Source organism: Schistocerca nitens, chromosome 3 (assembly GCF_023898315.1).
Source record: "Schistocerca nitens isolate TAMUIC-IGC-003100 chromosome 3, iqSchNite1.1, whole genome shotgun sequence".
Taxonomy (NCBI): Eukaryota; Metazoa; Arthropoda; class Insecta; order Orthoptera; family Acrididae; genus Schistocerca; species Schistocerca nitens.
The window spans coordinates 914,127,322-914,139,833 of record NC_064616.1 but is presented as its reverse complement, the minus strand read 5'-3'; the positions used below and the strand labels follow the sequence as shown (position 1 = coordinate 914,139,833).

Here is a 12,512-nt window from a genome sequence, read left to right as displayed (position 1 = left end):
GCTTCTAACAATTTGCTGGTGCTTTTTCTGCTTCATGCTCATTTCACCACCTCATCATTTGCTCTCTGTACACTTTACTATATGCTAACATAAATTGAATAGTACATATTCCATCTCACAACTGTGCTCTTAGAATCAGGTTTCAAATCAAGGATTCCATAATGGCACTCTCAATTTGAGACCATTCACTTCAATATTGGGGCCTGTGAGAAGAACATCTGGCTGGCATGAAGCTCAGAATTCCTTTTCTTTTCACCCATTTTGAATTTTTATTTTGTTTAGTTCAGAAGTTGGTAGTTTGCATTGAGAAGCTTAATGTTTCATCTGACTTGAATGATCTTATTTTCTTTTTTTATGTGGATATATTTATCCATCATATGATGAACTTGGGGCTCTATTTTATTTTTAATTTTCCTTCTTTTTCTTTTACCTTTGCTTTGGTTGATGGGGTGGTGGATCAGGTACGTTGCTTCTTTATTAACCTCTTAATGATAATCATTTCCATCAGCACACAACCATAACTCATTACAACAATTAAGACTGCTTGAGCTGAAGTTATATGTACATAAAGGACATCAGGTTTTTTGTGTGGGTGCTTCTCTGGTTGCTTCAAGTTTAGTTGGATCGCGCAGAATACCCTCTTGGCTGATGATGTGCTCTGGGAATTTCACCTGTCTTTGACCACATGCCAACTTCCTATATCATTAGTGAGACCACTATTCTTAAATATTGTTAATACTTTGTACAGGATGGAGTAACATTCATACCAACTACTCAAGTAATTTGCACATTGTCCACATACAGAGTAACTTTCTCTGACAAGTTCCGACCTAGGACCTGTTGCAGGGCATGCACAAAACCAGATAGGCTCACTTTCAGCCCAAAGAGTTGCCTCAGTTCATCATGCAGGAATGAAGTGTACTAACTACATTTAGCATGTTACCCAATCTTCCAATACCCAGCTGTTAGTTCAAGACAAATATCAGAATCTTATTTAACTTTCTAGCATCTAAAGCTAGGTGGACACTTCCATCTTTCTTAGCTACTGACACTATAACATTATTGCACTGACTTACTGTGGGTCGAGTTACTACAGCAGATAACATGTTCACTACTACTGTCCTTTTGGCTAGCAGTATTAGGGATGGTTGAGTATAAAATGATTGGTGTGCTAACATATGAGACTTATAAGTAATGTTACTGATTTCCCATGGAGACCTAGAAAATACATCTCTGTAATTATAAAGGATATTTACAAGCTCTCACCTCCTTCATTCATCAACATCTTCCGTCTTTGCAATTTTCTTGGCTGTCTGCTCTTAAAGAATGACAGCTTCCTTTTTTACACAAGAGCTCAGTTTGGTCTGTTAGTTTTTCCTGATGGATACATATTCTGTTTGTGCATGATCATGATGAGGCACACAAATGCTGTAATCCTGGGTCTTTGCTGTTGTCCTTTTGTATCCATGTCTATAAGCACATTGTGTAGACCCCAGAGCTGGATATGTCGGGTAATTGACCCTTGTCTATCTTTAGTTTATCTTGCACCTTACTCAGAAAATCCCACTTCAGGAAAATGTCAGCATGGAGTTGCAGAACCATTAGCACAGGATTCACTAAGTGGTGGATATTAATGCTAAACTCCTATCAGGCCAGCTTCTCTACTGCTTAAAAAAGTACACTTTTAAAACTTTTGCTGTCATAGTTGTATGTTACCAAGTGGTATGTGTTGGGATCTCTACTTACCTTAGTTCGTCACATTTTTTGCATCTTACTGATACTTTATCAACCTCCTGGCTGGTGCTGCCACAGCCAGCATATCTTGCAGCTGTGCTTTTTTTATATTGGTATATGAGTTGCTGTTGTCTCCAGGTATGCCACATCATGCATGATAGGAAACTCAGTCAGCTGAAGTCAAGAACAAATCACCTTCACTGGTGTGTTCAGTAGCAGTGCCACATACATTTCTGAAATGATTGTTGATTAGTTCATATTATAATAAAAATACTTTTAGTTTTATATTCTTTGGACGGTTTTGGAGAAATTTAGTTATTTGGAGAATAAAAATGAAAAATACATACTGGTATTTCAGTTTCTCACATTTCTCACATTTTAAGTCAAAATGCCTCATAGCAATTAAAGATCTTTTGTGCAAGTGAAATTAAAATTCTAATTGAATTGAGCTGAATTCAGATGTAGCATTCACCATACCAGCCTGTTTCACTACTTCTGGCTCACCAGTGAAATGAAGATGCGATGCATTTCAAAAATGCTCAATTTAGATGTTTAATTACAGAATTTAATAATATGTTTCTTATCTCCACAGATGTGTCTTTTGTTTGGAGAAGACCTAGTTAACCTTTTGAATAACAACTTTCTTTGAATTTCAGATTCAGTTCATCATACTTGCTGCTTCTGTATATTTACACTTGCAGCTTCTTCAATATTTATAAAGCTAATTGGTATATTCAGTTATGGTTTTCATTTTGCTTGTAGGTTAAGGAGTTTCATTCCAAATGTAAGATGTATAATATGTATTACAAGGGCTTTAAACATCAAAATTTCCACAGCTGGTAAATCAAATAGCAACAGAGGCAGTGCTGAAGCAAGAAATGAACCAGTTGCATCAGAATGTTGGCGTGATTTGTTACACATTTCTTCTGACAGTCAGAACTTGAAGGACTTCAAGATAAAGCTAATTACTGAAATAATTTTGTTCACTGATTACATACATAACACTGAGGCATGGCTTGTTTTTATTATTTTTGTTGCTATTAGACAATGCAGCCTTGAAACTGATTATGACTGGATCAAGGAAAAAAGTTCCTGACAGTCTGTTTTGAAGTTGTAGTGCATGTCTGTTAACTTTTTTTGTGGCTTTACTTGCTTCTCCCTCAGTCCCATATTTCAACAGCTTCTCTTTATCTTCATCCATTGAGGATAGATTTTTACTGTAAATCTTTTATTTTTTAATATGACTCATTCTGTAAGCTAAATTATGATTTTACATTGATCACAAAAATTAACATGCACAAGACACACCTCAGACCTGCATGACAGTTGCTTTTCTGAATTTGTGTTCTCATTCTGTTTGTATAGCTGAGTACATAATTTATAGAGCTTTAGAATTTTTGTGAGCTTTTGTTAAAATGCTTTTCATCTCCTTTTTTAATCTCTCCTTTTTGATTTGCGTTGCTTACTTGTATGTGTATTATTTTGTATAGAATGCAGTGCGACACAACCTGTCTCTCCACAAATGTTTCATGAGGGTGGAGAACGTGAAGGGAGCCGTATGGACTGTGGACGAAGTGGAATTTTACAAACGCCGGTCACAGCGATGCACTACAGGGTACGTCTACTCAGAGCTGAGCTGGACACGCAAGTTGGTCTCGGACTACTTTAGTCTCTAGCTCCTTCTAGCAAACATTTGGATTTGAATTTTTTCCCATTTTTTCCATTCTCGTCTTATTCCATTTCTGTGTTTTATTGTGTGTTTTCCACTTTCTTTCTCTCTCTTTCTCGCTTGTATCTGTGTGTGCGTAACCAGCATGAGGAAGCATTAACGAGGACTAACGACGTGTGTGAGGCGAACAGAGCGGACGGGCGACGGAAGGTATTTCAAATCGAACATGTCTTGCTCAGAAGGCAGCTAGAAGAGAGACTTTACGATTTTCTCAACTTTTTTTCTCTTTAACTTTGTCTTTTACTCTCTTTTCTCTTTCTTGGTGGTCTGTGTATACAGAACGCGATCCGCACCAATCTGTCACTGCACAAGTGTTTTGTGCGCTACGAAGACGACTTTGGCTCCTTCTGGATGGTGGATGATGCGGAGTTTGTCAAGCGACGCCATCTTTCTCGTGGTCGTCCCCGGAAATATGACCCCACCCCATCACCCACTCCACCCCACCTCTCCGCCGCACAGTAAGCACTGACTTTTTGCAAACTTTGCTGCTGCTGCTGCTGTTCTAGCTTTAGTCTTGATGTTTATGAGCCACACGACTACAAGGACAGAAGTGGTTATAGCCAGGTATCCCTTAACACATGGTAAACAAAAAATCTAAATTAACACCTACTGGGAAACTCCCAGTTTTCAGACTGCTATCAAAGATCAGTTACTTACTGTTACATCTAATTCAATCAATATTAGTTCTTGTTTGTGCCAAATCACATTACATTGATCAATAACACAAGTTTAGAATAACAGCAAAAAATATGTAAGTATGTAATACAAAGGTAATACTATCACACACATGTTACTACAGATGCACGGGTGAGTGCTCCACACACACACACACACACACACACACACACACACACACACACACACACACTGCAATCTCGCATTAATACATAATGCAAAATAACTGCTGAGAAATTAGTACATTAAATGAATCTATTTATCAGTAACTACCACAGAAAAGCAACTACAGGGACTAACTGGCAGCAGAAGTGTATTTTGGTTTAATGAACTGCAGCAGGTAAATAGATGTCTGATTATGGTAAGCAACAGTAACGAAAGTATGGATAAAACTTTACCTCACATTAGCTGAAGTTGGTCTGTAAAATAAGTGATGCTAATATGTAGCACTTAGAGTTGTAATTTAGTTGCTGCATGGTCTTTGGACAGAAAACCAAGTCATGTGCATGAAATGTAAATGCCTGATGTGGAAAAAAAAAAAAAAAAAAAACCTATAAAATCCTTTTGTCTACTTCATCGGACCACTAGTTCCTGACAGATTACAGTTTAGAATCTGTAAATAACCTTTCATACTGGCAGAGAGTTGAACAAATATAACAAAAAATTGCCCCGTTTTTATTACTCTTAAAGATTTCAAGTAACTGGTTTCCCAACGGGATGAATAAATTCTGGATGACTGCTATTAAAGAAATAAACAAATTTCCCATGATGAAATATTAGGGATAGTCTGAGTAAAGCAACGCACATTCTCCAAGTTTTCTACTATCCCATTTGTTTCCTCCAGTTCATTATATTTGGTAGGACACATGACTCAGTGTTAAAATTTCTATGGACAAACAGTTATGTTATAAAATTCTTCTACTTAGCAAACAAGTTTTTCTTGTGATCCAGTTGACATTTGGGAACCATTTGACCTACCTGACATTTTGTCACATATAACTTTAGATTGTCATTATATCTGAAATTGGAACAATTTTTCCAGATGCTTGCATGAGCATAGTGTAATGATTCATCCACACAGACACAAGTTGTGAAATGATTATTGGCTGCCTCTTATAATCTAATCCAAACAGATGTATCAATATTTACATATGAAGAAAGATGTTTTATAAGTACAACTATATTACTGGTGTTGCATCTTCTGTGCACTTAAAATCATGAAATTTGTTACATCAGTAAAGTGATGGACCATGTCCACTTTGATCATATTCATTTAGTCTCCCATAGTTATATTGAATCTCTTACAGATGAAGCTGAGAGTGTGAAGACTCTAAACCAAACTAATTTTTTTTACCTTCAGAATTAAGGATATTTCATCCACAAAATTGCATGTGTGCATGTGTTTCCATTGTCTAAGTTGTTGAGAAAGAGCTGATGAATCTCGTACCACTTCCTTCTTCTCCTTATCTTCTTCTTCTTCTGCTTTTTGTATGTCTTCCATCTCCTCTTCTGCTGAAAAGGAAAACTGTTGCATCAGTCAAATAACCTGGTCCAGAAAACTACCTGAAATTTCCATTAACTCAATATGGGATTTATTTAGGCACATGTGTGTTTAATCTCCTTACTACATGGACTGAGTGCTTCGTATACTGTGTTATCAAGGCAGATTGTGGACAAGAGATAGTTACTTGTCCCAAAGGCCATATTCACGATAAACTTTACATTGTGGAAACTGCCAGTTGCTGTACACACTCCTTAAAAATGTTTATGTTTAATTTACTATTGGTACACACTTGTATTGAAGAATCCACCAGGAGTACAGAAGATCTTGTTAAGGAGAAGTTGTTTTAATTTGCACTTGTTGTTGTCTGTCAGACATTCTATTTTCAGGAATAGAGTCTCAAAGAATTTTATATTTGTATCTTCAAGAGGAATATGTCGAAACCCAAGACATATTCAAAATCCGTTTTGTTCATACAATGAATAATTTTTCCTCAGGTGAGGTCTTACCCCAGTTTATTATTCTATATAAAATCAATGAATGAAAACATCCTAAAATGTCAACTTACTGATTTCTATGCCCCTAAAGCTGGCAATTATTTTTACAGTAAAAGCAGCTGAATCTAAATGTTTTACCAGGTATGCTATACAGTTTTTCCTGTTTAAGTAACATCAGTATTCACACCCATAAACTTATACTCTGCCTTGTTTATAAGTTCTCCCTGATTCAGTAGATTAATTAGAGGTGGAGTATTTTGAACAGAATGAAAACGGGTTATCTGTGGTTTTTCACTGCTTAAAGGTAGTCCATTTGTGTAGAAACCAGTTAGTAGTTTTCAAAAAGTGTATCATTTAATACATGTTCTTATGAAAAGATCTTGGGTTTCTGGTCAGTTGGGCCAGTTGGCAGTGTTGAGATACTTTGACATCTCAGTACCATTCTCATCATCTTTGTGAGAATAATGGGTATGATAATTTTCAAAACATCTCAGTATATAAACACTGCCAGCTGGCTGGAAACTGACAGTATTTTAAAATTACTACATAGCTGGAAATCCGAGGGTTTTTCATCAGTAGTACCCATGTGGAATGTCTGCATTCTCATATTTACTAATTCTTCTGTTGTTGCATCTTTATCTAGTTTGACAAAAATACTTGTTCCATCTTCAAACTAACAAATTCTTCTTCTTGTCTCAAACTAACACATAGCACATATCACAAATAGTCATAGGCTCTTGATTCAAACCTGGATGGTAATTTATCTCACTACAGATAATGTAGTGTCACCCATATTACTTGAACACACTAGCATGTCATTCAGCATCCTGTTTCTTTCCAAGCCAGACACATGCTGAAACATGTATTCATACAAACAGTAACTTCTCTGACAGTAGGAATGAAATTCATTTAATATATCACAGAAGTGATCATTTACTGATGTACTATCTTTTTAAATATTTATTACCTTTGTTGGGTAACATATGCTATTACTGCACGGGGGGGGGGGGGGGGGGGGTGAAAATAACTAAATACTTTAGCTTCTCAGACTTTTTCAGAAAGTGGTGTAATGAGAGAAACTAACCAGTGGATACTAATATCTGTGGAGTCCCCTCTTCTTATAGAGACACACATGTGTGGCATGCATCATAACTTGATGAAACTCCCTACTTTCAAAATTAATCTTTCATTGTTGAAGGACAATACCGTCTCACAGTGACCTCTAATAATATTTCATGCTTATTTTATGACTGAGGAAAAATTACTCTTGTATTTTAATATTACATGACTTGATTAGATGTTTTAATAAAGATTAGGGAATGCAAGACTTTTTTTATATCTGACACTGTATTGTATTAAGAACACATGATTATCAACTGTAATAGTAAGAAGACCAGTCAACAGGTACAGAGCAATGCATAAAACTACAGAAAGCAGCTCTTAACCAAAACACTTCAGGGGCAATGTGTGGCACCCTGAATACAATGTTACCCATTGCATGATCTCTTCCTGAAATATAAAAAATTTTAGAAATCTATTAACACTCAGTGACACAAAAATTACTGTCCAAACACTTACCGGTCTTGATGACTCAAAAGTCAAAAATAGAATTCATTAAAGCGAAATCCATATGCTGAAATGAAGTTTTTATACATTGATTTGCAGTTCAGAATCTAGGGACAATGGAATTCGGCAATTATTTTATTGGTTTACTCTTTAAATATCATGTTATCAACACTATTTGGGTTGCAAAGTACCTTAAATCTCTCAAATTCAGCATATTCTCAATGTCCTATGGCATTCTTGTCAAGTTTCATACAAAATTTGTAAGAAAATTGACGTCACTTTTAGTCATATTTTATTGCAGATTCCATAAGCAGAGAAAATTTCTTAATAATTGGAAGTATATGCAAGTCACACACACATGTAAACGGTACCAAAGAATTTTGGAGGGTAATTGCCTACCTTTGGGAAAAAGTAGCTGCTGTATTGGAATTAGCACTGTTTCTAGGAACACTGATTGCGTGAAACCTAAGATGCACTCTTCACAACCATCTACCACATTGCTAACTTTTTGATACACAAAATTCAGCATAATGTATGTATCTGCAGACACAAACATAATTTCAGTGATGCCACAATAAAGTACAATAGGGTCACTACAGTTCATGTAACATGTTAGTGACTGACCAGGTAACAATTTAAACTATTTGGAGTTCATACTATATAAAGATTTGGAATTAAAAATATCTATCAATACAATTTCAAACTGCAGTTCACTTATAATTATGCTGACTATGAAATACATAGCACATGTACAGCAGATACTGGAATACTTTTAAATTATATGTGAACCTCACCAGATAAAATAACAGTGTCATCAGAATTTTACTAGATTTTTGAAAATTTTCGTAATGACAAGGACAACAAATTGATTATTTAATTGTTATGCTTCTGAGACTGGCATTTTACAAAACACATGTAAATTTGTAATTTAAGACCACCTTTTCCCACATCTGTAGCTCATTTTTTGTGCAATCTATTTTCCAATATGAGATTCCATCATCAAGTACTTGTCTTATTACAAAATATTTAAGAGTTCAGTTCACTGCACATTATGAAAATACAGCATTTTATTAAAGGACATCAAATGTATCTGCATAGAACCTGCACTGTTTGATTAAAACCACAGACTTTGAAATGTGACTAAATTGTGGTGTCATATAATTTTCATCATCCATCATCTTGTCACTGAGATCTGTATGTCATGCACATCAAATTTAAGAACCCTGTAACCTAGTTTGTTTTTCATTACTCTCCAGCTTTCTCACTGAAGAAATGTTACCCATTTTAGTTTACAAAAGTTATCAAACATCTTAATTTGGATGTTCAAATCAAAACTTTACTCAACTATTCCTGAAGTTTGATTCATCATATTGTTTTAGAATTATGACACTATTATTATTATTGTTGGTCTATGTAAATTCTGTTTCTTTGTATTGTTACGAAGTACTTACTTCCCATGATTGTCAGTATATAAACTTCTGTCATTTCTGTAGGAGAAATACGACAGTGGACTTCACAAAATCAAGAACCGTCCATCTTTGTCTGTACTTGGCATTTTATCTTATTGCTTACCTTCTCAAAGGTCATACCTCACTTATTTTGTTACTTTCTTTCTTGCCCGATATGCTTTAACTATCTATCAATGTAGCTCAGTTTGTTAGAATGGTATTATTGTCACCTCATTCACTATCCTTTCTGTATATTCATTAAGTTCTTTTCGCATAAATTTTATTTTACTGTCTAGTTTCTCAATACTGAATGTTTGAAGGGCAGCTCTTAAAATCTATCATTAAGTTTTACTTTCCTATTTTATCAAAATTTTAATTGTGAAATGGCAGTCTCTATAATAAACAACTGGTAGTACTTTTGCATGTGGAGTTGTGTCTCACAATATTTTGTATTGAGTGACACAAATATTTCCATTATTCCAATAACTGCTATAGCTCTCTCTTGATGATTCTAGTGTGAGAACATAACACATTCACAGAAAACATTATCACCCTTGTTGGGACAAACTTACATCACTTCCAAAAGTAGCACATTGAGTCAGATGACATAGAGTTTAAGGTACTGGATTCACTTTGCGACAATCCAGCCATAAAAATTTAGGTTTTATGGTTTTCCTTAATTGTTTAAAGAAAAGATCTTGATGGTTCCTTTGGAAAGGACAGTCTAATTTCCTTTCCCATCCTTCATCCTTCTTCTTCTATCCATGCTTGTACTTCATCACTAATGGTTGTCTTGAAATGTTGAAACTCAAATCTTCCACGAATTTTCATCTACATGCTCTCTTTTTTACTCTTTTGCATGCTTCTGTGAAATTTGATCCATGCTTTCTAAGAACTCTAAAAGTAACACAATGTTCAATGCTGCCATTCTCTCTCTCTCTTCTTTTTTTCATTCTTATTGAGCTTTATATTAGCAGTCTGGTTGCAGTATGCTAAAACATTGTCTGGAAAGTGCCACTATCTTAACTCTTGTAGCTGCAGAATGTACTTGAAAATCGTCATTAGTTTCTAAATGTTGGCTTTAACCTGACCTTTAGTGCATGCTGTGTGTCAGTACTGATGTTAGTGTTGTGAATAATCAAGTATTTACTGGCCTTGACCCATAGCACAGCATTTCATATTCCTCTACAGCTGAATCTGTTGCTTATTTTAATTATTTTTTGTTATTACATACTTTCCATTGGAATATCAACAGTGTAGGAAAAGATATATTGCTACTTACTGTAAACGAGCCACATTAAGTTGCAGACAGGCACAATTAAAAGACACTTACACAAAGCTTTCGGCCACAGTCTTCATCAGCATAAGAAAAACACATGCCATTCATACACACAAGCAAGCACACCTCATGCACACATGACCACCAACTCTGACAGCTCAGGCCAGAATTCTTGCCCCAACTCCCAGAGGTGGTGGTCATTTGTGTGTCAGAAGTGCTTGCTCATGTGCATGAGTGGTGTGTGTTTAACTTTTGTTGATGAAGCTGTAGCTGAAAGCTTTGTGTAAATGTCTTTAATTGTGGCTTTCTGCAATTTAACGTGCCTTCCTTAAGGTAAGTACCAATCTTTCTCTTCTTACATTGTTGATATTCATACCTGAAGTTTTCATTGTTAGATACTTTCCATTGGGTAACCTGTAAATATTGTTAACACATGTAACCAAATTATGTAAAGAGCATATTGAAAAATTTTCTAAACATTTTCAACATTGTAGTGATAGCTATAATAATTCAGAATAAAACTTTCTTTTCTTCTTTATAATTTCTATACATACCCATATCAGCACACAGTATAAATATACCAGACAGTTTGTGAAAAATTCACACTCTGCTGCAGAGCAAAAGCTTCACTATAGAAAACAATTGCAAGGGTGTGGCTAAGCTATTTCTCTGCAGTATCATCTCTTCCAAGAGAGCTATGCTACAAAGATATGCTGGAGAACTTTTGCCAAATATGGAAAGTAGGAGAGAGATGTTGGCAGAATTGAAAGTGTGATGGTGGGTTATAAAATGCAAGGTGCTCTGGTCCAATATTCTGTTTTAATCTGCCAGGAAGTTTCAGAACAGCACAGTCTCTACTGTGGAGTGAAATATTCATTCTAGAATTTATAGTGAGATTCACACATGTGCATGTACTCAAAAGAGATAACATAGTTAATCCTGAGGAATGGGGCTTCTCAGGACGTAATAAGCAGGTGAATATTCTCATGCTGAAAATAAGTTTCATAATTTGTTGCCAAAAATTTTGTTGATTGTCAGAATATGCAAATAATTCAATCCGTAATAGTTTTCCTGATAATACATGCTTGGGGATATATTGTTTTTACATAAATGTCTATGGGACAATACTACAGATATGTTAAATATTGTTGCTCAGAATGATGAAATTAGCAAAATTCATGCAACATTTAGGTAAAGGAGCGTGTATGTACAAATTTTATTTGGGTTTCTATGAAACTGTTTAGTATTTATTTAGAGAGAGTGACAAGAAGACCTACATGGTCTAAGTAATTTCAAATGAATAATTGTGGTAGAAGAAGACATTATTAAACCATAATGATAATTATTTTAATGCATCTATGCTGATAAAATCATAACTTAAAACAAAAAGAACCATTGGGGCAATGAACATGGGAAATTTTGTAAATTGAAACCTACCAAAGAGTGTAAACATCAATTTAATCTTGCATCCTTCTGCAAAATAAAATAAAGATCTCAAATTTAGAATAAAAATCAAAAGCTGGAAGGTCCTTTAATTCAACGTTCCATCAAAACTTAAGTAGAAGAAACTATTGTTGATCACAATGAGAGCATCAAAAGTAAATAGAAATATTTCAGTGTGATGCATCATAAATGATGGAAGAGCCAGGGAATGAGAAACTAACTTGGACTGACAGAAAAGACAGTTTATGTGTTGAGTTGAGGTAACTGAGCCACCTGTCATGAAAACTGCCTAAGCACAGAGCAAATTCCCAAAAATTCAATAACAACTATTAGTTGCTTTCATAATTTGATATTATGAAGAAACACCATGTATATGACTTGTCCACCATTAGTGCATCATGTATTACCACCTCTAGATGCATGGTTTTACTGAGAGTCCTCATAATATTTTTATTCCATAAGTGGTTCCTTTGGCATTTTACTAGTACTTAGAGTAACTATAATACATTTTTTATTGACCCATCAATCTCCATATGATTAATATACTGCAAACTTCATTCTAGAGTTCTGTTTAACAATTTGGCTTTATAGTTTCTGTCATCAACAGTTTTTTGAAATGTTTGTCATTCACATAGAGCAT

The 12,512-nt window shown here is 35.0% G+C and overlaps 1 protein-coding gene across 1 annotated transcript in view; it reads left to right on the top strand.

Moving 5' to 3' along the window:
- LOC126249483 (forkhead box protein P1) overlaps positions 1–12,512 on the top strand; it is a 777,252-nt gene that overhangs the window by 664,453 nt on the left and 100,287 nt on the right. The window contains exon 14 of the mRNA XM_049951136.1: positions 3,743–3,921. Coding sequence (XP_049807093.1) covers positions 3,743–3,921 — 179 coding nt within the window. The remainder of the gene's footprint in view (positions 1–3,742; positions 3,922–12,512) is intronic.